The 24,772-nt window shown below is 39.5% G+C and overlaps 1 protein-coding gene across 2 annotated transcripts; it reads right to left on the bottom strand.

The window, feature by feature from the left end:
* Positions 1 to 753: 753 nt before the first annotated feature.
* On the bottom strand, positions 754 to 22,709 carry LOC114324096 (cuscuta receptor 1). Of its 2 annotated transcripts, XM_082903088.1 has the most exons (6): positions 22,275 to 22,708; positions 22,071 to 22,154; positions 21,878 to 21,952; positions 20,948 to 21,103; positions 4,239 to 4,385; positions 755 to 3,077 (listed from the first exon to the last, which is right to left on the bottom strand). In XM_082903088.1, the coding sequence occupies exons 1-6, from the start codon at positions 22,684 to 22,686 to the stop codon at positions 841 to 843; spliced, it is 3,111 nt and encodes a 1,036-aa protein (XP_082759214.1). In that variant the 5' UTR covers positions 22,687 to 22,708; the 3' UTR covers positions 755 to 840. The 2 variants fall into 2 exon arrangements, with proteins under 2 accessions (XP_082759215.1, XP_082759214.1); XM_082903089.1 differs by lacking the exon at positions 4,239 to 4,385 and having other exon boundaries at positions 754 to 3,077; positions 22,275 to 22,709.
* Between the last annotated feature and the right edge of the window lie 2,063 nt (positions 22,710 to 24,772).

Raw genomic sequence — 24,772 nt, 5'->3', positions numbered from 1 at the left:
ATTGACAAAATTAAAATTTAAAAGTCCAAATGATACGAAATGCTATAACTATATTTTATTCAAAATAATAATAATAATAATAATAATAATAATAATAATAAATGATTAGAAGCATAATTTTAAAGACTAAAAACAAGTTTGTATAATAATTGTATATCATTAGATACACAGTTTCGCACTGATGAAAGATTGAAATCTGAGATGGAAATAAATAAGAAGAGAACAATTCAGACAAAATTCAAAGAGAATTTATTTTAAACATTAAAATAAAGATGGAATGGAATTGAAGCACATTCTCATGTTTTTCAAATGCATTTTTCTTCGGTGCTTGGAAAACCCTTTCAGAACAGAAAGCTTCCGGAAGATTTATCGGACGTTTCTTCTTCGTTGTATTCACAACACCTGAACCGTCAGAGGGGTTGAGGTGGGCCAACTGATCTGAATTTTAAAATAAATAAATAAATATAGTTCGGATCCATTCGATTCTATAAATTGAGTTGATTGGATATGATTTGATTTTGAACTAATTATACTATTATATCGTAAATTATTTATAATCTATTACTTTATTCTTAAATTATTAATTTCGTTTATTTAGTCTTTAAAGTTTTTAATTTTTATTCATGTGTTACAATTGAAAATAATTATACAAATCAATAATTGTCTAAACCTAATTTAATAATAATAAAAAAATTATTCCACAATTTAAATTATACAATAAAATACTTTTTGTTTTGGTTTTATTTGAGAAGAAACATAGTGACATAGATTAGAATGGATATCTAAGACGTTTTCATTTCCTTAGATTCGAATACAAGACTTACATCTAAAACGAGAAGATTACACACTTCTGTTGCTCAAAAACTTCACGAAATTGTCCAAAACAAAATAGTACCAAGTGGTCATGCAAACTTCAATGAGGTGAAACCAAGCCCGTCGCCAATGAGGATTTATGAACAAAACTGCAACGATCCCCATCAACACGATAATATAAGAGACTAGAAAGCTGACATAGAAAACCTCCATATCTATGAAACCATCATATTCTACCTCTCCATCCAGCACTTTCGGCATTGTTGATGTTGGAACAGTTCCAAGGCAGTTGGTTTTTAAGGGAAGTCCACAAAGAAGAGAATTTCCCTCGTAGCTACTTTCTTCAAAAGTTGCAAACTGAGCTTTCCGTTCTGGGGTCGGACCTGATAAATTGTTGTATGCAACACTGAAGACTTCCAAGTTGCTTAATTCAATCAATTGTGGGATTTTTCCATTCAAGTTATTGTAAGAGAGATCCAAGCTTTCTATCTGCCTCAGATGTGAGAATGTTGTTGGGATTGATCCGGTTAGATCGTTATGGGATAAGTTTAGTGCATGGATGTTGCTCAACTTTCCAACTTCAATTGGGATTTTCCCTGTTAAGTGGTTGCAAGAGAGATCAACTCCTGACATGTAGTCGAGAGTTTTGCCTTTATATGAATAAAATCCATACTTTGTTGTGAACCCCACTTGTTGTTGGAAATCCAAAAATCGAAAACGATCATCCAACATATCATAGTGATCGCGTAACCTTGACCCCTTCACATATTCCCATATTGAATAAAAAACACCATTCCACCACGAATTAGTTTGTACAGAAGATTTTGTATGGTCTGTCTCAAAAGGTATGTCAATGAAGCAACGAGGTATGGGACCAGAGAAGTTATTTTGAGAAAGATCCAATATGCTCAACCGTTTCAACTGGCATAATTGAACTGGAATTTCACCTTCAAAATTATTAAGTTTTAAGCAAAGAATGCTCAACTCAAAAAGGTTTTCGATCCAGCTCGGAATGGTTCCACTTAGGTTGTTATCACTAACATCTAATGTAACCAAAGAAGAACTGTTGTAAAATGAAAATCTCAACGAACCTCTTAGCTTGTTTTGATTCAAGTGGACATGTCTCATGTTCAATCTATTGAAGCAAGATGGTATAGAACCAGACAGGTTGTTATCAGAAAGGTCTAAAAACTCAAGGCTATCAAGTTTGCATAACTCTATTGGAATATGTCCTTCCAAATGATTTGAGAACATGTTAATTGCAGTCAAATGAGGCATGTTCTCTATCCATCTCGGAAGCTTTCCAGACATGTGGTTGTTGCTAATCCCAATTGCAACTAAATTAGGGAAAAAAGACATGTTATTTGGAATTTTGCCCTCAAAATGATCAAAATGATTATTGTCCAAATATAAGTATTGTAATGAGGTTGAATTCGCAAATGAGAAAAGAGGCATTAGGCCAGACAAATTATTGTTTGACAGTTTCAAGAACCCTAAGTAGGGGAATCTAATTGTCAAATGCTCTGGTATCTGTCCTGACAAATTATTGTTAGACAAGTCTAAAACCTCTAAGGAGTGCATATCTCCTGAAAAAATAGTAATGTATCCCTCAAATAGATTTGTAGACATGTTTAAATGCCTCAAATTGGGAAAGATCAAGCCTATGTTTGTGGGAATTTGGCCCTCAAGATGATTGTCAGAAATATCAATTGAAAAAACAAAGGGACTGGGACAAGATGGCAATAGAAAAGGCCCTTTGAGGTGTCCTTTTCTCAGAGTAAGAACTTCTAATCGTGTATTGTTTTTTAACAACCAAACTGGGAACGTTCCAACCAATGTGTTGTTTGATAGATCAACTATTCTCAAGTCATATTGGTAAAAGAGAAATTGTGGAAGTTTCATACCAGGCTTGTTTGATCCACAATTTGACAAACTGAAAACTTGCAATTGGAACCTAGGAGTCCATGTCTGAGACTCAATTTGGTCACCCAATCTGTTGTTGTCACCTAAAAGTACCTTAAGCTTTGAATGGTTAAAAAATGAGACAAATGAGGGTGGGATCTCGAAATTATTATAGGAAAGGAAAAGGAATTCAATTGTTGTGAGATTAGTAAGCGGAGACAAGGCAATATTTCCGGTGAATTGATTTAAGGAGAGGTCTAATAATCGGATTGATGTTAAGTCTCCAAAACATGAGGGAAGCGTTCCATTAAAACCATTCTCACTGAGATCTAACTCTTGCAAGTAAGAAAGTTTAGACCAACCTGTAAAAAAGAAAAAAGTGATGCTTAGCTTGGACATTTTTCTGTATGGAAATTAGTTAATTGAAGGTAAAAAAATTAATGGGTAAATTACACATTGCCCCTTCATGTTTAGTCACTTTTTTTACTTTGGCTTTTCAAGTTCATTTTTTTCCCACTTTGACTTTTCGTATTTCAAGTTTTTCCCACTTTATTCCTAAAGCTAATTTATGTTAAAAATTAGACAGAAAATGACATATTGATAGTTACATGACATAAAAATATTTTATTATATATGACTCACAGATCTAACATAAATTTAAAATGCAATATAATAACATATTTTTTATAGGGGCATTTACCCACAAGTCCTAGTCTATGAATTTACATTTCATTAAGTCATAACTAAGATATTTTGGATTTTCAAATCCCATCAAATTTTTAATAGTCAGAATTGCCTTTCAAACAATGATTGTTCATAATTTATGATTATCTATAAAGGAACATAATGACTTGACATTTATTTTGATTTTCAAAACTTTAAAACATCAACTTTCAAATTGAAAAAACTAAAAAAAAAAAAAATTATGTGCAAAAAAAAAAAAACAAAATTTTGAAAAAATTGAATTATTATTTTTTTGGGGTACAAAACTAAAAATTTTGTGTCTATAAAGGAGCATGATGATGGAGCATTGGTGCAAAACTGGGAAACTGATAATGTTTTTAGTTTTATTAGATAGTTGAATCAAACCATAAGTAGAAGAGTAAAAACATTTAATCTCATGCTCTGTTTTTTTTTTCCTCAGTTAGTGAAACAATTATCTGAGATATTACTATACAAAATTGATAAGGTTCTTAGTTTTAAAAATTAGAAAAAACTGATAATATTCTTAGTTTTATTAAATAGGACTTATTGATTTAAAAAATCTTAGATAGAACCTGAGTTACCATAATATTTGTAAATAGAACTTTTAAGTAATTAACTTTTTTTATATTATGTAATAGTTATTGTGACATTTTTTTATCTAAATTTAAATAGAAGTTATCTCTTGGAGTAAAGTGAAAAAAATTTGAAACATAAAAGGTCAAAATGAGAAAAAAATAAAACCAAAGATCAAAATGAAAAAATGACTAAATATAAAAGAGGCAAAGGGTAATTTCCGCAAGAATTAATAGCGTGAATACCTTGGTCAGGTAGGCTCCCATTAAATCGAATTCCACGCAATGTCAACACCCTTAGGGAAGACATTACTCCAACGTTATAGAGAAAGCTCTTGTCAATAGATGAATAATCCAAATACAAGTGTTGTATGTGTTTCAATCCATCTAAACCTGTAAATTTGAATCATTACTTGACCACTACAAATATTATTCAAATAATGTATCATTGCAAAAATATTATGAGAATTATGAGAATTATGTTTTAGGTAATTGTTTCACTAACTGATAAAAAAAAAAAAAATTAATGAGATTAAACGTTTTTACTTTTCTACTTATTGGTTTGAGTCAACTATTCAATAAAACCAAGAATATTAACAGTTCTTTCAGTTTTAAAACTGAGAATATTATTATTTAGTTTTTTTTTTTTAATAGTTTTGCACATCAATGTTCTATCATCATACTCCTTTATAGACACATAATTTTCAGTTTTGCACCAAAAAAAAAAAAATTCAATTTTCTCAATTTTTTTATAAAAAAAAAATTAGTTTTTTTATAAAAAAAAAAAATTAGTTTTTTTTTTTTGCACTTAACATTTTTAAATTTTTTTTTTTCAATTTGAAAGTTGATATTTTAAAGTTTTGAAAATCAAAATAAATGTCAATTTTTCATGTTCCTTTATAAATAATTATAAATGATGAACAATCATTGTTTAAATGGTAACTTCGATTATTGAAAATTTAATAAGATTTGAAAGTTCAAAATTTTTTAATTATAATTTAATAAAATATAAGTTTATAAATTAAAATTTGTATATAAATTCTCCAAATTTTATTGATGATTAAAATATTTTACAAAATTATGGCTTGGTAAATTGCATCATAGCCGGCAAAGTACTCCCGACTATGTTGTATCTCCAATTAAACCCAATCATCTCTGGACCCAGACCAAAGAAAAGACCCTGGCCTTGGTGGCTTTAATTCCTTCCAAATAAAAGATGAAATCATTGATTGAGTAATCAGAAATATTAACGGAAATCTTCACCGAAGAAGCCGTTCGAACTTTTACAAGCTCAGATGAGGCCATGTTAACTTTATATTTGTTACGTAATTATAGGAGATAAGAACTAATTTATCGAATGTGTACGGGAAAGAAATAAATCTTCTCATATAATCCTGTTGATCAAGTCCGCGTTCTTCCAAACGTCGTCGCTTTACTTCCTGAAAACACAAACGTGAGCTAGCCGGTGGGTGTGCACCGGAAACCCCTCCGATGCCTAAGTCAGCAAAATAGACAAGTAGACAAAAGTTCTGTGTATTCAGGAATCAAAGTTGGGTTATCTCTCCATAGGTGATGTTTGTGAGTTTTTATAGGTTCCGTGTGGCACAATCCAAGTAGGGCTCTTACTCCTCCATGTAGAGTCCTCCTAGGATTCCTCCATGTAGAGTCCTCCTAGGATTCATACTCCTGAAAGATAATGCCTATCCTTCAACACCCCCTCACTGTTTAAACCAAGTGAGATGGTTTTACCATGATCGGACTCCAATGTGGCCAAGGTACGCATGGCTATGCTTAGCCGTAGAACAGACCGAACTATCCTTAGTTCGGTTCGTCCTTTTACTGCCCTTACCTCAGTTCCTCCTGTACAAACCGTGGTAAGTCTAAACCGAGCTAACTTTTAACAAGGTTTAGACCGAGCTAACCATACTGCGCCAAAACCGGTATAAGTTTTAGTATGGTGACCGAGCTAACCTCCTTGGGACCGGAGTAACTTTACACCTCTCTTGGGCCGGAGTAACTTTACACCTCTCTTGGGCCGGAGTAACTTCATGGCCTTTTTACTCAGCCCTTCACACTGTGGCCCATAACGGCCCATTACCCAGCTCGGCCCAATTTTCATATAAATTACCCTCTCAATTGCCCCTTCATTCCATCTGCGCAGCATGATAGGGATTACCTGTCCCCAGCCGAGCTAAAAAAAGTTTCAGCCTTTTCAGCCGAACTAAACCCCTTTAGTCTTTCCAGCCGAGCTAAAACTCTTAAGCTCTTCTGCCGGACTAAATTCCATACCGGGCTCAGCTTGTCTGGTCAAAACATCCCTTCAATCACAGCAACTGAATCGATTCTCATTTCAATGACACGTGGCACGCTCTAATTGGCTAAAGGCAGCTGTCACGCGCCCTCGTACCTCGTGTAATTTGAACAGTTCCCGCCTTTGTCCCTTTGTATCAAAACAAAAACTCTTCATTTGGATCAAGCACTACACTATTTACTTCCTCTTCTCTCCCTCTCGTTCCTGAGCTTCTGAGCTTGCTGAGTTCTTTGATCTGTATTCGAAGAAGCTTCGTGGTTTTGCTGCCGTTTCTCTCATCTTCTCTTGTCCTGGTAAGCTACTCAAACCTGCCTTGCTTTCCTTGTTTTTCGCATTTATTTAATCTACAGCTTTAGGTTTGTGTTTTTGCGAAACACTTTCTTTCTACTTGATTTGTATATTTCTGGAAAAACTTAGCAATAGAACACTCGAATACATGTAATATCCTGTAGAACACTAGTTTTCGATCCAAAATCATGATGCAACCGGACTAGAAAGTTGTTTGTAGTTAAAGCTGAATTAGGCAGACTATCCAACCGAACTAATACTTCATGATACCCCATTAGTCTCAATAAGCCAAAGTACAATACTCTCCTTAACCGAGCTAATGAACCGGACTAGGGTTGTACAATAGTGTATTGGGAAACCTTAATTCCGACCGAGCTACGTCTCGGGGCTAAACCAGCATTCTTAATTTTTAGACCGAACTAAGAAAGCTGCCCCTAGAAGCTCAATCGGGCTAACAAATCCTTGCGCAAACCGAGATAACAAATGCCTTTGAACATACCGAACTATTGAGTACCTTGCCTAAACTGGAATAACAAAGCACTTTGCACAAACCGAGCTAAGACACGTAGCGTTTCACATAGCCGGGCTAGGACTTGATGTATCTTGCCTTTATTTCTCTTTAGCACGGTCCAACGGTCTGTGCTTAACACCTTTGTTCTCTTTTTTTCACTTTTGCAGACTTAGGTTGCCCAGGCACTCCTTTGAGCGCTCAACCGAGCTACTCAGCACAATCTTCGACCGATCTAACACTCGGCTTTAATTTATTTATAACTTAAGACATAAATGGGGAAGTATAGATTTTTAGTAGAGACACCTGGTGGTTTGGCCGAATTTCGAAGGGAGTACAACATCCCTGACGATGTCCACCTTACCTTAGCCAAGCAAGATATTACTCCATGGGGGAACCAACGCTTTGTACCCTTCACCCTTCTGTCCATAGTAGAAACCGGACTAAGATTTCCTGTTCAACCCTTGCTTTGTGAATTCCTTAGGCAAACCAGAATTTGCCCAACCCAGCTTTCCACAAACTCATACCGTATAATAAATGGTATGGCCGAACTAAACCGTTGTGCTGGTATTAACCTCGGTCTAGCCGAGATCTTCCATCAATACTCTATAGGCTCGAAAGAAGATGGCTGGGTTTATTATCTTAGAATACGTCGCCGCCGAGAGAAAATAATAAAGGACACACCGGATAAAGACTTGAACGATGATGACTTCTTCTGGGTATCTGGGAATTTTGAAGATCACCAAGCCCAGATCCCTGGCCGTAGTATAAATTGGAAGAAAGGAACCCCCGGTATAATTACTTCGATTTCTTTGACTGCTTCTCTTTTATTTCGGTTTCCTATTTCTGAACTGAACTAACAGTTGTCTTCTTTATGCAGATTCAGCCCTCCCTAAGTCATTATACAGTTACCCCAACCTAGACACACTTCGCGCCGCACTTCGATACCCTGAAAGAAGTTGGGCCAAGCTTCTGGATTTTGAGCCGACATACCGATATAGCAGTCGACGCAAAGCCAGAGTAACAGACTTTTTGCTAGAGGACGCCCCTGAACCGGACCCCACTTTGCCCCAGATCAATCTCGTTCGTTTGACTGCTGAACAAGAGATGGCCAAAAGGAACAGAGTAAGGGCCCTTCTTACTGAAACAAATCGAGCCGAGGTACCACCATCGAACCAAATTCAGGAAACCGTGGTGGCCCTCCCATCTCAACAACCCTCTTCATCACGCCCAAGCAAGCGCGCCCGGACTACCCAAACCGAGCAACACCTTGCTGATGAAGATGAAGTCAGTCTTCCACTAAGCCCTCCACCAAGTCCGCAACTAGAGTGTGCCAACCGAGCTAGCTCCTCCAAATGGTCTCCAAGAATGACTTTCCAAAACCGTGCTATTTGTGATACTGGCTCTGTGGTGGCTGACAAAGACCATAGGCTGGCCTTCAACCTGGCTAAGAGCGTATGTCTGCCCCCTAACATGAAGCATCACAAGTAGTTGACCGAGCTCAAGGCCATCCGGTCGGCAACAAAATCAATGATCCGGGTCAGTAGCTCTTCTTGTCTCTCTAATTTTTCCAACTTCCTGTTCGGTTTTGTCATTAGTTTCTTTGTATTCTTTTTCAGGCCATGCAAAAGAGTCAAATTGCACACAAGCGTGTGTTGGAGCTTCGTAAAACAGCAAGGCAAGCCATGGCCGAAGTTCAAGCAAAAACCACCGAGCTAAAAGACTCCCAACAGAGGACAGTCGAGCTAGAGACCGAGGTAGCTCGTCTGACCGAACTAGTTACCTCGGCTAATGCTGACAAACAGAAGGCACTGACCGTGATGAAGGATAAGTACCTTCGTGAGCTAGTCAAGCTTGAAGAAAAAAAAAATGCAGAGATTGCCGAGCTAACTAAGAAGGTGCATGATGAAAATGCTGCAGGTTTCAAGGAGGGGGAGGCCCTTTACATGCAACAATGTGAGGCAGCTAAGGATTTGTTCTTCAAATGCTGTTGGAGGGCAGCCGTGGTGCAGCTCGGTTGTAAACTTGAGACCGAGGTCTACAATCCTCCTCAGTACTTCATACCGAGCTCATTGGCGGAGTACGCTGCATCCGTTCAACAATAGTTTCTACAAGGTTCAGATGATGATGAAGATACCGAGACCAATAATACCCCGGTCGTCAATGATCAAGCCAACGATCAATCAGCTCGGTTGGAGCCAACGGTTGAAGACCTGACGACTGAAACCGTGCTTCCAATAGACACCGAGCTCCCAACCGCAATCGATCTACCGTCTGAAACCGGTCTTCGTGTTGACATTGATGCTGATCTTGATGATCTGTTCAACTGATTCTGTACTTTCTTTTCTTGTTGCTTGTTTTCAGTATTTTCTTCTTCCCTTTTGGTCTTGTAACCGGGCTGAGGCCCCTTCGTTGTATTTGCTTTGAATTTGATCAATGAAAATCATCTTTTGTATTCAACACTTATTCCGGTTTGATCTGTATGCTTGCACTTGTAATGAGTTTTTTAATGAATTCTTTTGCTCCAACTGTTATCTCGGTTTACTTTCCTGTTTGTACTTGCTTTCTAACTGCAACTTGAACGAAACGCATTATTTTTTGGCCGAGATACTTTATTCCGGTCTTAGCTGAGCAATCTGACTGAGCTTACTAGCCAACCACTCTTTAGCCGATATACTTACTTCGGCTGAAGAGTACTAAGAGTTGGCTTAATCCAGTCAACCACTCTTCAGCCTATACCCTTACTTCGGCTGAAGAGTAATAAGAGTTTAATCCAGCCAACCTCTAAGTTAGTTTTTTCCAGCCAACCACTCTTTAACCGATGTCCTTACTTCAGCTAAAGAGTACTAAGAGTTGGTTTAATCCAGCCAATCACTCTTTAGCCGATGTCCTTACTTCGGCTAAAGAGTACTAAGAGTTGGTTTAGTCCAGCCAACAACTCTTTAGCCGATGTCCTTACTTTGGCTAAAGAGTACTAAGAGTTGGTTTAATCCAACCAACCTCTAAATTGGTTATTCCTACCAAGTTAGAATAAAATGTTTGGTTATTCCGACCAAACGTCCTGCAGCCTGGATCCTTATCCTGGACTTAGGAGGGGTGTTGGTTTTTCCAGCCAACCTCTAGATTGGTTTTTCTAGCCAACCTAGAGTAAAGTGTTTGGTTGTTCTAACCAAACGTCCTGCAGGCTGGATTCTTATCCTGGGCTTAGGAGGAGTGTTGGTTTTTCCAGCCAACCTCTAGATTGGTTTTTCCTGCCAATCCTAGAGTAAAGTGTTTGGTTGTTCCGACCAAACGTCCTGCAGCCTGGATCCTTATCCTGGGCTTAGGAGGGGTGTTGGTTTTTCCAGCCAATCTCTAGATTGGTTTTTCCTGTCAATCCTAGAGTAAAGTGTTTGGTTGTTCCGACCAAACGTCCTGCAGCCTGGATCCTTATCCTGGGCTTAGGAGGGGTGTTGGTTTTTTCGGCCAACCTTGCTTTTGATGTCCCTAACTCACTAATACAATCTCTTACAAAAAACAACTATGCTGAAAAGAATCGACTTTGTTTTATTGAGAAAAAAGAAAATTACACATATTCGTAAAAAAAAACTAAAAATAAAATAGTTTGAGATTGGCAGTATTCCATGGCCTAGGAATGGCTTTGCCGTCCTCATCTTCCAGGTGGTATGCCCCTTTGCCAGCTAATCCGACCACTTTGTAAGGTCCTTCCCAATTAGGCCCTAACTTGCTATCTCCTGGTACCAAGGTGTTTCCCATCACTTTGCGCAACACCCAATCTCCGATCTTGAATTGCCTTGGATGCACTGTTTTGTTGTATTTCCTGGATAACTCTTGTTGGTATGAGGCAATGTGAACCAGTGCTCTTTCTCTTCTTTCTTCGACGAGGTCGAGCTCCAATACTATGGCTTCTCCATTCAAGTCTGGATCAAAATTTTCGCTTCTAATTGTGGGGAGGCCAACTTCCAGTGGGATTACTGCTTCCATGCCGTAGGCTAAGGAGATGGTGTTTCTCATGTTAATCGTCGAGGTGTGGTGCGGTAAGCCCATAAAACATGAGGAAGTTCCTCCGCCCACTTGCCTTTTGCCTTCTCTAACCTTTTCTTCAGTCCATCCAAGACAACCTTGTTTGATGCTTCTGCTTGACTATTTGCTTGAGGATATGCCGGTGTAGAATTGTAGAACTCTATCTTGTATTCTTCACAAAAGCCTGTAAAGATTCTGCCATCAAACTGGGTGCCGTTGTCTGATATTAGGGCTTTAGGTATGCCGAATCGAGTAATGATATTCTGCCAGACGAACTTCTTCACATCTTTTTCCTTGATTAATGCCAATGCTTCTGCTTCCACCCACTTTGTGAAGTAGTCTGTTGCTGCGAGAAAGAACTTCCTGTTTCCGGGCGCTGTTGGAAGTGGTCCTACTATGTCCAAGCCCCACATTGCAAAGGGCCATAGGCTGGTTAATGGTAGGAGTTCTCTGGCCGGCTGATGTATTTGGTGTGCGAACTTTTGACATTTCTTGCGCTTCTTCACATACTTCTCCGATTCTGCCTGCATGTTTGGCCACTAGTATCCTTGTGAAATGGCTCTGTAAGCTAACGATCTTCCTCCTTGGTGGCTTCCGCACACCCCTTCGTGTATTTCGAACAAGAATGCTTCTACTTTGTTGGGGTGGACACACTTTAGATAAGGTCCTGAGAATGACTTTTTGTACAATGCCATAGATGGGGAGAGCCAAAATCGCTGCGACTTTGCTCTAATTTTGTTGGCTTCTTTCTTTTCTTCCGGTAAGACGCCGTCTTTTAAGAACAGTATGATGGGATCCATCCATGAGGGGCCTAGTTCGGCTCAACATACCTCTTCTACTTCGGGGTCCTCAATGCTTGGTCTTGGTAGGTAGTCAATTAGTAGTGGGTGAGGGATGAATGTATCTGCCATTGATGCAAAGCCTGCTAGTTCGTCTGCTCTGCTGTTTTCCTCCCTGCCAATCTGTTCTATCCTTACTACTTCAAATTTCTTGATCTTTGTTCTGACCAATTCTTGGTACTTGGCCATCTTGTAATCCTTTGCTTCATAGTTGCCAGAAATTTGGTTTACCACCAGCTGTGAGTCGCTGTAGACCATTAGTTCGGTGGCCTTCATGTAGAATGCTGATTTGAGTCCAGCAAGAAGTGCTTCATACTCCGCTTCGTTGTTTGATGCTGGGAAGCCAAGGTTGATTGCTTGCTCCACAACCAGGCCGTCTGGAGAGATGAGGACTATGCCAAGTCCTGCGCCATGCCGGTTGGATGTTCCATCCACAAAGAGCTTCCACATCTCTCCAACGAACAACTTCCAGCAAGTGGAGGGGTCAGATGATGTCGTGGGGTCAAGAATGTTGCTAGTGTTTTCTTCAAGGTCCAAGCTTGCTGTCTGCCCCTCGCTATCTGATTGTTCCAAGTCTTTATTTGTTGGTGAGTCTTGGCTCGGTGTAGCTTGGTTTGCTTCTTCCTTGCTGTCTTTACTCTGGTCTGCCATGGGGTCTGACTGAGTATACTGCACCAGGGGTTGCGCTATTCCGGCGTCAACTTCTATCCCCAGTTTGGTTGTGTTAGTCAGGTCGACTGGGCAGATATGATGACTTCCTGGGATAAATTCTGCGACAAAGTCTACCAAAGCTTGGGCCTTTATCGCGATTCTGGGTTGGAACTTGATGTCGAATTGTCCGAACTCTACTGCCCACTTCAAGATTCTCCCAGAAAAGTTTGCTCTTTCAAACAGAGCTTTTAATGGGAAAGTTGTAAGGACAACAATGGTGTGGGCGTGAAAGTAGTGCGACAACTTCCTTGACGCCATCATTAAGGCTAAGGCCAGCGTTTTTAGTGGAAAATACCTTGTTTCGGCACCTAGCAATGTCTTGCTGACATACTAGATGAGCAGATGTTGGATTCTTTCCGCACGGACCAACACTGCGCTAATTACGTGCTGAGAGACCGCCAAGTACAAGAAGAGTTCTTCTCCAGGTATTGGGGTGACCAGCAGTGGTGGAGAAGACATGTATTCTTTCAAGCTTTCCAGAGCGCGGTCGCATTCTTCGTCCCACTCGAACTTGGCTTTTAACGCTTGAAAAAATGGTCGTAGTCTGTCTGACGACCGGCTAATGAATCGGTTGAGTGCAGCTGCCATGCCGGTGAGATGCTGCACTTCTTTTATTGAGTTAGGCCTCTTCAGATCCTGAATAGCTTTGATCTGGGAGGGGTCTGCCTCTATACCCTGGTTGGTCACCAAGAAGCCTAGGAATTTGCCAGATCCTACTCCGAACGCGCACTTAGATGCATTAAGGCACAACTTGTGCCTCTTCAGAATCTGGAACATCTCACCTAAGTCCCTTAGATGGTCGTTCTTATCCTTGCTCTTGACCACCACGTCGTCGATGTAAGCTTCCATTGTTTTGCCTAACAATGGTTCAAACATCTTGGTGACCATCCGTTGGAATGTTGCCTCTGTATTCTTTGGGCCAAAGGGCATCACCTTGTAGCAATACAGTCCTCTTGGAGTTGTAAAGGACATGACCTCCTGGTCTGGTTCGTACATGGCGAAAGCTGTCCTCTGTACGCATCTAGAAAGCTAAGTCGGTTGTGCCCCGCCGTTAGGTCTACCAGTTGATCTATCCGTGGTAGGGGAAAGCTGTCCTTTGGGCATGCTTTGTTGACTGTCTTGTAATCGACGCAGACACGCCATTTGCCATTCTTCTTTGGCACTACGACTGTGTTGGAAATCCATCTGGGGTAGTGCACCTCTCTGATAGCTCCTGCTTCTAGCAGATTTCCCACTTCTTCCGCCACTATCTCGGCGTGGTGAAGCGCCGATCTGCGAGTGCGCTGAATGATTGGTCTGGCAGATGGGTGGACATTGAGTTGGTGACAGATGAAGTTTGGATCGATGCCTGGCATGTCGTATGGTGTCCAGGCGAACACTTCGATGTTAGAGGTTAGGAATTCCAAGACCTCTAATCTCTCAGTGCTGGACAACGACGAACCGAGCAAAAAGAACTTATCCGGGTTCTTATCATCTATTCCTACCTTTACCAAGTCTTCCACCGCTTTTTGGTCAGTTGCTTTGCCGACATCTGCGAATAGTTCATTGCTTTCAGGTTCTTCCATCGAATGAACATATCCCTTGGCAGCGCGGCTGCCATTAACCGTGAGAAAGCATTGCTTGGACATAATCTGGTCTCCAAATACCTCTTCAATTACTCCGGCTCCGTTAGGGAACCGCATTACTTGATGATAGGATGACGCTACTGATTTCATGGCATGGAGTCATGTTCTTCCCAAGATTATGTTGTAAGTGGAAGGTACCTTCAACACCCAAAATTTCACTTGTTTTGTCACGCTTCTTGCCCTGACTAGCAGGATAATTTTGCCGACTGGCCATTCTGGCATTGAGTTGAATCCGATCAGGGGGGATACAACTGGTGCCAGGTCTTTGTCCTCCAATTTCAGTTGTTTGAAGGTGTCGTAGTACATTATCTCACACGAGCTACCTTGGTCTATCAGAATTCGTTTGACGTCGTAGTCCTTGATGCGCAGGGTGACGACTAGTGCATCATTGTGAGGGCAATATATTCTCTCCAAGTCCTTGTCTGAAAAAGACATCACGTTCGTGGCCTCCGTTCTCCCCTTTTTGATGGTAGGTTGGGCACTTAGTACCTCCCTTAAGTGCTCAGCCTTCCTGATTGATCCTCTGAGCTCGCATACACGCTCAGGTTCGAATACTCCATGTATCACATTGATCATACCTTGAGGTGGGGCGTCAATTGGCATTCCATTGGGGTTATTGTGTTCTTGGGAGGCTGGTTGCGTCCCTCCTTCAATGTATTTATCCAGGTGACCGGCTGCCACCAACTCCTCCAGATGCTGTCTCAATGGCATACAATTTTCGGTGCGGTGCCCCTTTTCTTTGTGGAAGGTGCATCGCGATCTTTCGTTGTAGTCTTTCTGTGCTTCTCCTAGCTTAGCTGGCCATCTGACGAAAGGCTCATTGCGTATTTCGCTCAAAATCCGACAGATCGGTTTCTTGAATACCGTGGTTATGGCATTGCGGATTCTCAACCATCTTTTATCCTGGTCCTCTCCGTTGTCTCGCCTGCCTCGTCCGTTTTTGTTCGGACGTTCTACCGCGTTGACCTTTGTCGCGGTCTTTTTATCTGGTACTGTGGTCATGCTAGATTTTGCCTTAGCACGGGCGCCATCCTCTTCCACCCTGATGTGCTGATGCACTTTTTCCATCAAGGCCTCTATGGTGAGGGGCGGTGTCATGGTGATTGAGTCCCTTAGTCTGTTTCTGACTGGAAGGACTCTTTTGTACTGTGCAATGGCGAGATTGGTGGGACAATCCCCAATCTGGTTGAATGTCTCCCAGTAGCGACTATTGTAGGATCTTAGTGTCTCCTTTTCGCCCATGTCGATGGAGAGTAACTGGTCAATCTCTACCGGGGTTTTGGTGTTCGTTCTTAACCTTGTGATGAACGCCTCCGCCAATTGTGCCCAGGAGGCTATGCTGCCTTCTGGAAGTTTTTCGAACCAAGTCAAGCCTAGGTCACCAAGGCTTGAAGGGAAGAAGATGCACATCAAAGCCTCGTTTCGTCGATATACCGCCATAACCTGGCAGAAGTGGCTTAGGTGTATGTAGGGGTCCGTCTCCCCCTCGTACGTGGTGAATTTGGGTTGAAGGAAACCTAAAGGGAGGGACATGTTTTCTATTGCCGGAATGAACAGCGAGGTCTGCAGCCTTGCTAATGCTTTGTCCGTTGGTTCGTAGGCAGGGCGTGGCAACGGCATTCCGACCTCGACGCTTCCATGTGTCCGAGGAGCCAACCGCTGAAGGACAGATACCCTGTGAGGGTTGCACGCCCTATTATCCTCCTTCCATCGTGCCTTTTTTTCCAGCATAATCCGCAAATCGGATGATCTTGGCAACTCCGTCTGCCTGGATGATGTCTGTTGTGAGTGCGATGGTCAATAGGTACTTCCCTCAGTGTAAGACCTCAATGATCTCGTTCTCTCAAACCTGGAGAAACGAGTTCTGGAGGTTCTGGATTGCATATCACCTGTCCTGAGGCTTCTACTCTCTGTTTGTGATGGTGTGGAATGCCTTCCACGGTCTTCTGAGCGGCGAGGGGGCGTCTTGCTTTTGCGTCCCTCTCCTGTCGCCACTCATTTTCCCTTCATCTGGCACTTCATGGCCTCCATGTCCGCCGCCATCTTCCTTATTAATTCATCTTGCTCCTTCACGTGGTCCTCCAGAACTTGAGGATCAATCATCCGCCTTCGTCTGTTAGGACTTCGTGAATGAGAGTGACGGGGGCTGTTAGTCCGCCTCCTCCCCTTTATATCCCTCTTGGGATTTTGTCGCTGTGGCTCTAAGTCCGCAATGGGAGGGATAGAAGGTAGGCCTTTGCGTCTTGCACCCCCTCTGGTGTTTGTCCGTCGATGGCGGACTGCGGCAAATCTTCGTTGTGCGCCATTGCTTCTAAAGAGGAAAAGCTTGATCAAGAGGTTTTGTTCTTGTCTGAATTCCCACAGACGGCACCAATTGTACGGGAAAGAAATAAATCTTCTCGTATAATCCTGTTGATCAAGTCCGCGTTCCTCCAAACGTTATTGCTTTACTTCCTGAAAACACAAACGTGAGCTAGCCGGCGGGTGTGCGCCGGAAACCCCTCCGATGCCTAACTCAGCAAAATAGACAAGTAGACAAAAGCTCTGTGTATTCAAGAATCAAAGTTGGGTTACCTCTCCATAGGTGATGTTTGTGAGCTTTTATAGGTTCCGTGTGGCACAATCCAAGTAGGACTCTTACTCCTCCATGTAGAGTCCTCCTAGGATTCATACTCTTGAAAGATAATGCCTATCCCCCCTCACTGTTTTAAACCAAGTGAGATGGTTTTACCATGGTCGGACTCCAATGTGGCTGAGGTACGCATGGCTATGCTTAGCCGTAGAATAGACCGAACTATCCTTAGTTCGGTTTGTCCTTTTACTGCCCTTACCTCAGTTCCTCCTGTACAAACCGTGGTAAGTCTAAACCGAGCTAACTTTTAGCAAGGTTTAGACTGAGCTAACCATACTGTGCCAAAACCAGTATAAGTTTTAGTATGGTGACCGAGCTAACCTCCTTGGGACCGGAGTAACTTTACACCTCTCTTGGGTCGGACTAACTTTACACCTTTCTTAGGTCGGAGTAACTTCATGGCCTTTTCACTCAGCCCTTCGCACTGTGGCCCATAACGGCCCATTACCCAACTCGGCCCAATTTTCATATAAATTATCCTCTCAGAATGTATTTTGTAATTTCATATCGTTAAGAATACTGCATAAAAAAACGTCACATGATAATTTAACACAATCTAATAATTTTTTGGACATTTGGTTCCAAAAATCTAAAATTTTATTTTCTTTGTCCAACATCCAGCCGTTAAAACATTATGTCTATAAAGATAAGGTTCTGCCAAATTGCTAAACTACACTTGTACATATATATCCCCTGCTGGACCCTAGATCGAGCTCACACACCGCCCCCTCGACTCCCCTCTGCTGCCGTCGACCGTGTTTGGTTAAACAAACCTCATCTCTTCTCTCTCTCTCTCTCTCTATATATATATATATATATATTCTCTCTTTCTATGTGGATGTTTGAGAAGTAGGTTTTTATGTAGATTTTTTTAGTTGTAGGATATTATTAGAGAATTTTTTTTTGGTATTTGGAAAGATAGTTGGATTTTTTGGTGGTTGAATGTGATGTTTGTGAGAAAAAAAATGAAATGATTATGGGGTTTGATGTGATATTTTGTTTGGATGTGTTTTTTTTGGTTTTACAAAAAGTTTGTCTTTTTGTGAAAAAAAAAAAACTCAAGTCCAAAACTTCCCAAACCCTAGCTACCGCCGCACCACCCTTTTGTGTCACCGTCGTAGTTACCGCCGTAGACAACTCGCGACCTCATCGTAAAGTATATGACCCATCGGATCTGAGGGCCAAGTAAGCTTAGATTTGTTCAAAAGCCTCAGATTGAAAAACAGAGGTCATTTCGCATGGCTTTCTCGTCTCGCATTCTCACATCTACCGCCTTATCCAGTACAATCTCGCCAATGTTCCCTGCGGATCTCACTCGCCTCTCTCAACCACTACGCCGGCTCTTCGATCCTCATTCCCGTACTGCTATTGTGATTCTTGTTCGTGAAGTGAACATCAATCTCATTCGAGGTACATATACTTTTCTCTCTTCAATTTGAAGATTTGTGCATTAAAGGTTGGGAATTGTGTTTGATATATATTTGAAGTACTCATTCAGTTGCCAATTGATAGCTAATGAAATAGTTTTTTAAGTTCAAAGTTCGAATAAGCTTTTGATTACACTTAATATGCGGCGAAAATATGATTACAAGCTGAATGGGATAAAAATTTGGAAGCTTGGTGTGGTATAAAGGTTTTTGTTGATGAAAATGGTTGGAATTTATCTGTCAGTGGATTTTTTTGGCACGATTACAACTAGAAGTGTAAATCAGTTGATTTATTGGAATTTTTGCTTGAAATTGAATGAAGTAAGAAATACTCCGGTAGTTCTTTTCAGAAGAAGTTAGGGAAATTTTTAGATTTTTTGCCATCTCCCTCTCTCTCTCTCTCTCTTCCTCTCTCTCATTTGGTGTTTACAGATTGTGTTTGTTTTGGAAACGTTATGGCTGGAGGAGGGACAGTGGCTGTGAAGAGGTATCACAAAGAGATAGGGGATTCTAGGTTTTCTGACGGCTAGAGATGAAGATTGAACAAATCTATTCAAAAAGGCTCAGATCTTGCTCATCCCCCTCTTCCATGGGTCTCTGATCTAGGTCTGTTGAATTCAACAGATCATTTTTTTTTTGTTAAACAGATTGAATATTTTTTTGGATGATTGTTGTTGTTGATGAACAAATAAAGATAAAAAAGATTAAACAGATAGAATTTAACTTATAATAAATTTGGACAAATATTATTTTTTTTGGACAAATATTTAAGTAGATAAGGGAAATTTGAATTGAAAACGTTAAAAAATTAAACAGATTGGGTAAAAAAATTGAATAGATAGGGAAAATTTTTGAACAGATTGGAAATTTTTTTGATCGGATAGGAAAAAAATTTGAACAGATAGTCAACGAAAGTCAACAGATAAAAAAAGTCCACAGATAAATTAAAGGGTAAAATTGAAAACAAAATGCCCTTCAAAACAAACGATTGGACTTTTTATCAAACTATTTCACAAAAGGCAGATCTCTCACTAACAAAATATATTTACTGAATCTAATATCTTATACCTTCCTTAACATAGAACGCATGGATATTGTGCACTTGTTCATGTGGTTACTGATTCAATTTTGAAGCTTGAATGATTGCCTTTGGTTGTGAATATGTGAAGAGTTTTATATTGGACTTACCTCCTATATCAATTGATCCAGTCAAATGGTTTGCAGATAGGGATAAAGTCTTGAGTGATGAGAGCACACCAAAAGATGGTAGGATATTATTATTGATGAATTCCAATCCAATCGTAGCTCCAAATGTAATTAGGTTGGGGATCAAATCGAAATATTTTTTTATATATTAAAGATTGAATTGATACAAATCTCAAAGACCAATCTACATAAGTGTTTTTCTTCCTATTGTTTTTGTTTTTGAGTCACATTGTAATTTTCACTTTCAATGACATTCCGTACGAAAGTCAAGTGGGCAAACTTTAGTAAAATAAAATTGAAAGTATATGATTCAAATTATTTAAATTAAACTATAGGAATTAAAGTAATACTTCACTCAAACTAAAAGATTAGTGGTATAATTTATCCAAAAATAGTTTACCCAATTATACGTAACCGAACACCAAAAATTTAAGAAAATATTTTGTAAGAAAATATTTTACATGCAAACAAACAAAATCTTAGAGAATAGAAAGGTAACTAACACTTGTTTATAAATTTGGCAGACTATTTATTTTTATATATTTAGATGCTTTAAATACTAAATTGCCATGATTTATATATTAAGAACCAAAATAACACAAATATGTTATTTTAGGAACTAAAATAGTGAAATTTTAATTTAATTTCTATATTTACCCTTAAATTTAATGGTGTCTATAAATGGAATTCGGTTGGAGGATGAAATCAAAATAATTTTTATACACCGGAAACTAAACAAATACAATTCAAATAGAGAATCAAAATCACACAAACTCCATACATTAGAAACTAAAATAGTAACAATCTCAACCTTGGAGCATTTACTCTTTTGGTGCTATGGTTTTTCTATGTCGAGTCCGACTATCATAAAACTAAATAATTAATAATTATTTAATAATTTCAGAATATTATATGATATTGAATCACGTAGTATTTTAAGCCATTATCCGACTCTTCCAACAACACATAGGCTTTGTTTGATTAGAATAAATAATAGTGAGAGGATTAACAATTCATGGAATCAGTGAAAGATTGGTTATTCAATTAGATTAGTAAGATAAATAATTTTCTCTTTTTCACATTTGTTTTGCAATAAATATTGAAATATATAATACCAATTATTTGTTTATTTTGTATTATTAGTTATAGGATTAAAAAATCCACCAATTTTGTTGAATAAAATGTCCATTGAAATCTAATCTGAATAATAAAAATTACAACTAAACATTGTGAATTCCATAGATTGATAATCCCAATCCTATGTTATAATTTGTCCAATAAGCATGGCTCATAAAATTCACATTCATGCTGCAAAGATTGTCCATATTGATGCTGGAAAGGTTGTTTTAGTTGTGAATAGGTGAAACATTTTATACTGGACTTACCTCCTACATCAATTGATCCATTCAAACTGTTTCCACTTAGGGATAAAGTCTTGAGTGATGAGAGCACACCAAGGCATGGTAGGATGGTATAATTGAATGAATTCCAATCCAATGTAAGTAGCTCCAGCTTGCCTAACACAGACAGTCTTTCAACACCTACAAAAATCAATTTCCATTTCAAGTCACCACCATCCTCAAGACTAAAACAACATGTAAAATTGACATGTATTCCATTTTATTAAGAATATAATAACAAAAATAGGTAGTTTGTTTAAAACTCAATTTTAAAGGACAGTAATCTACAAACATAAATTTTCTATTGAAATTTCATATAAAATTGTGTGGCCTGTTGAAATCTTTTTATTACAAGCCAAAACATCTATCATTGCGGCTCATAATTGTGAAAATATTATGTAAAATTTTTAATAATTTTTTTTTTGGGACCCTAACATTTTTGCGCCAATGAGTCCATTTCAGTTGTTCAACAAATGTTGCATAGTATGACAAGTGGCAAATGAGATAAACCAGGTGATGGACCGATAAATCATAAATCATAAAGATCGAGTGTTTAAAAAACAAACTTTACCATCATCAAATAAATAAATAAATAAAATAAACAAACTTTATTTTCAAAAAAAAAAAAAAAAAAAAACTAATTCATTAGAATCATTAATTCAACCGCCATCCAAGTAGGCTGTTTTTAATTTTGGGTTGGGCACGGAAGGGTGTTACCCGGATCCATCACAAGTCCTATTTTGATTATTTAAACTATTTATTTTGTATGTCATTTCATGTATATAATTATAATTTATTTAATTTATTGCATTTGTCCTAAAAAATAGACTAAAAAATGTATTTTTGAAACCAGAGCATCTACATTTTTTTTTGGTTCATTATTTTCTTGATATTGAAGTGGTTTTGTTATCATACCTGAGTGTGTTGTGAGACCATCAAACCAATTATGGCTAATATCAAGCTGCTCCAAGTTATTCAAACCTTTAAGATCTGGTCTCAAGTCAGGAAAATAAAAGTATTAACTAGTTGGAAACCAAATAAGCCTGCTTATTTTTGAATTCTTCAAACTCTTAGTTAAAGAATGGAGAGAAATAGACTTTAAACTCACCATTAATATGAATAGTTCCCTCAAAAAGATTAAAAGACAGATTTAGGGACTTTAGAGATGTTAATTCACCCAACTTCTCAAAACCTGTAAAACAGTCAATAATGTATATCATAGCATAGGCCACAACGCGATTTCTGGAAATATTGTCAAAAAGAAAACAATAGAGTAGACTTGTTTGGTTGCTATTCTAGTAATAAAAAAAACCTTCATTCTCAAGCCAACCCGCTAAACTATTCTCTGATAAGTCGAGACTTTCAAGTTCTTCAAATGGAAGAAACATGGAGGCATTCAGATACCAAGCTCCCATACGAACAGTAAGATTGAGTGAGAGTTGGATCACTCGCCCTGTTGTAGTGCTGCACTTGACTCTTTCCCATTCACAGCAGTCAGTAGTTGCTTCACCCTTCCAAACCGGCCTTGCAAACATGTCGTTGCGATTTTGGTGGTCAATGGAATCTTTTAGTTGCAGAAGAGCAATCCTCTCATGCTTCAAACACCCATAGCACTCACTAGCCAAAACCAACATTACCCACAACCACACCAACCTCATCTCTCTAAACATGATGGCACACCTATTTCTTCTTTGCATGTTCTGCACTAACTCAGAATTGCACATTTAGCACCCAAGTGGTCTGAGTCTTTATAAAGGCACTAAAAGCAACCATCATACTCTGGGCCCTCCCACTTATTGATTAGGCTAATATTTTTGGAAAAATTAAAGCAAGCTCTCTCCTCAATATGAATGCAGTGGTTGGCCTGCCTTGATTAACTTGCGCCTCCTACCTTCAGAAAATCAATAGATACACGTGGAGTACCACATGGTATTATTTATGTGGTAATTTTAGTAAATGTGAAATCGCAAAATATAGTAAATAAATTATCATTTGTCTCTCAATTACTTATAAAAGTGAATAATCATTTATTACATGATTTTTTTTTTTCACTATGCAGTAGTCTAATTATCCCCTTATGGTGTGGGTTTTGGGATTTAAAATTCCTACATATTACCACTACTAATACAAAAATAAATAAATAAATATTTATAAGGGGAAATTATAAAAAAAAAAGAAAAGAAAAGAAAAGAAAAAGAAGAAGAAAGCAAACAAACAAAACCAGCCTCAATGAAAAGACATCAAAGGCAAGTTCACGACAAAAGCTCCTATTGCTCGTTTCGGAAGATGGAGGGGCAAGATAGAAGAGTTGATGGCAAGAGATTTGAAGGGGGTTGGCAACCGGTGTTTTATAGAGGGAGAGCTGCTGGGTCTAGACGAAGGGGGCCAGGTTCGAAGCTGTTTTCCATTTTTGTTGACAACCTTCCATATGATATGGATCCTAAAGGCATGTTTATTATGTTCTCTAAGTTTGGAGTGGTGAAGCATGTCTACATATCATTTAAGCGCAGCAAAGTGGGAACAAGATTTGGGTTTGTTCGGTACGAGTGTGTAGTGGCAGCAAAGATGGCGATCCAGAAGGCAAATGGGGTCTGGTGTGGCAAGAAACAACTGAAGGTAAAGTTTGCAGATTATGATAATGAGAAGGATCATCAGAGACGTCTACGAATGAAAGGTGTAGCAGGGGAGGGCGGTGAACCAAATGCATCCAATGTGCCGGTTCGGAAAGGCATTGGGGTGAGTCCATGTAGAGGAACAAAATCGTACGCAGACATAGTGAAGGAAGGGGTGGGCGAGGCGGATAAGCTGCTAAAAGTGGCAGTAACTGACGAAGGCAGTGACTGGTTACAGAGCTGTATGGTGGTGCGTATTAAGAGTTTGTCGATGCTGGGGGAGATGCAGAGCTTGCTCTGGAACTCCAGTCTACATGAAATCCATTTTCGTTTTGGGGGTGGGAATTTAATTCTATTAAATTTTCCAACCGAAGAGCTTTTACACCAGAAGTTTAGTTTGGTGGCAGACCTCATTCAAGATCTCTGCGATGGTATAAGATTATGGGATGAAGATTTGCCGATGGTGACTTCTAGGCTAGTTTGGTTACACTGTTACGGTATTCCTTTCCATGCATGGAACACTAGCACACTTCACAGCATTGGATCTTTATGGGGGGACATCCTCAGAGTGGAAGACAACCTTGCGGGATCAAAAACACTGAACTGTGGCAAGGTATTGGTTCATACTAGGGCCTTGGAAGCAATAAACTCATCGGTAGAGGTTGAGTGTAACAGGAGAATTTACAAGGTCTCGGTGGGGGAAGGAAGTTACAGTGTAGATTTCGACTATGAGATGCGCCAGAAATGGGGGCTGAGCATCCCCTTACCTTCCCGGGCGGAGAGTTCAGTTGCCGGAGTGAATCCTCAACAAGATGTCAGAATCGAGGAGGAGAACCACTCTGACCAAAAGCAGCATAGGAACTTGGTCTTGGTGGCGTCAGACCAGGGGAACACCATTTCGGTGGTAAATGATACTCTTGCCGACAGTGGCTTCGTGAAGGATGATGGCATGCACGAAGGCCTAGTGGAAAAGGTGGTGGTGAACGTGAGGAAGGATAACAGCTGTTCTGCAGAGGAGGTTAGCATGCGAAAAAAGCTACCAAGTATTGTAAGTGTTGACAGCAGGGTGGCTGCGGGTGGGCCTCCGTTACTCACTCCAGGGTTTGTTAAAAGTCTGACTGGGTCGGAGGGGGGTAGACCCAGTATTAATATTGAGGTAGTATTAGAAGGGGCCCAAGTAGGAGGTCCTGTTGATGGG

This window comes from Camellia sinensis, chromosome 13 (genome assembly GCF_055761805.1).
Source record: "Camellia sinensis isolate YWXY chromosome 13, ASM5576180v1, whole genome shotgun sequence".
NCBI lineage: Eukaryota > Viridiplantae > Streptophyta > Magnoliopsida > Ericales > Theaceae > Camellia > Camellia sinensis.
The sequence above is the reverse complement of the archived record's forward strand: the minus strand, read 5'-3'. Positions and strand labels throughout refer to the sequence as shown.

Excerpts from the sequence above, each read along its gene's own strand:
- LOC114324096 (XM_082903088.1), bottom strand. The coding sequence starts at position 22,686 with ATGTGCAATTCTGAGTTAGTGCAGAACATGCAAAGAAGAAATAGGTGT. Across the intron at positions 22,155-22,274 it reads GGGTTGGCTTGAGAATGAAG|GTTTTGAGAAGTTGGGTGAA; the intron begins GTTTTTTTTATT and ends ACTGTTTTACAG. Across the intron at positions 3,078-4,238 it reads TGGGAGCCTACCTGACCAAG|GTTGGTCTAAACTTTCTTAC; the intron begins GTATTCACGCTA and ends TCTTTTTTACAG.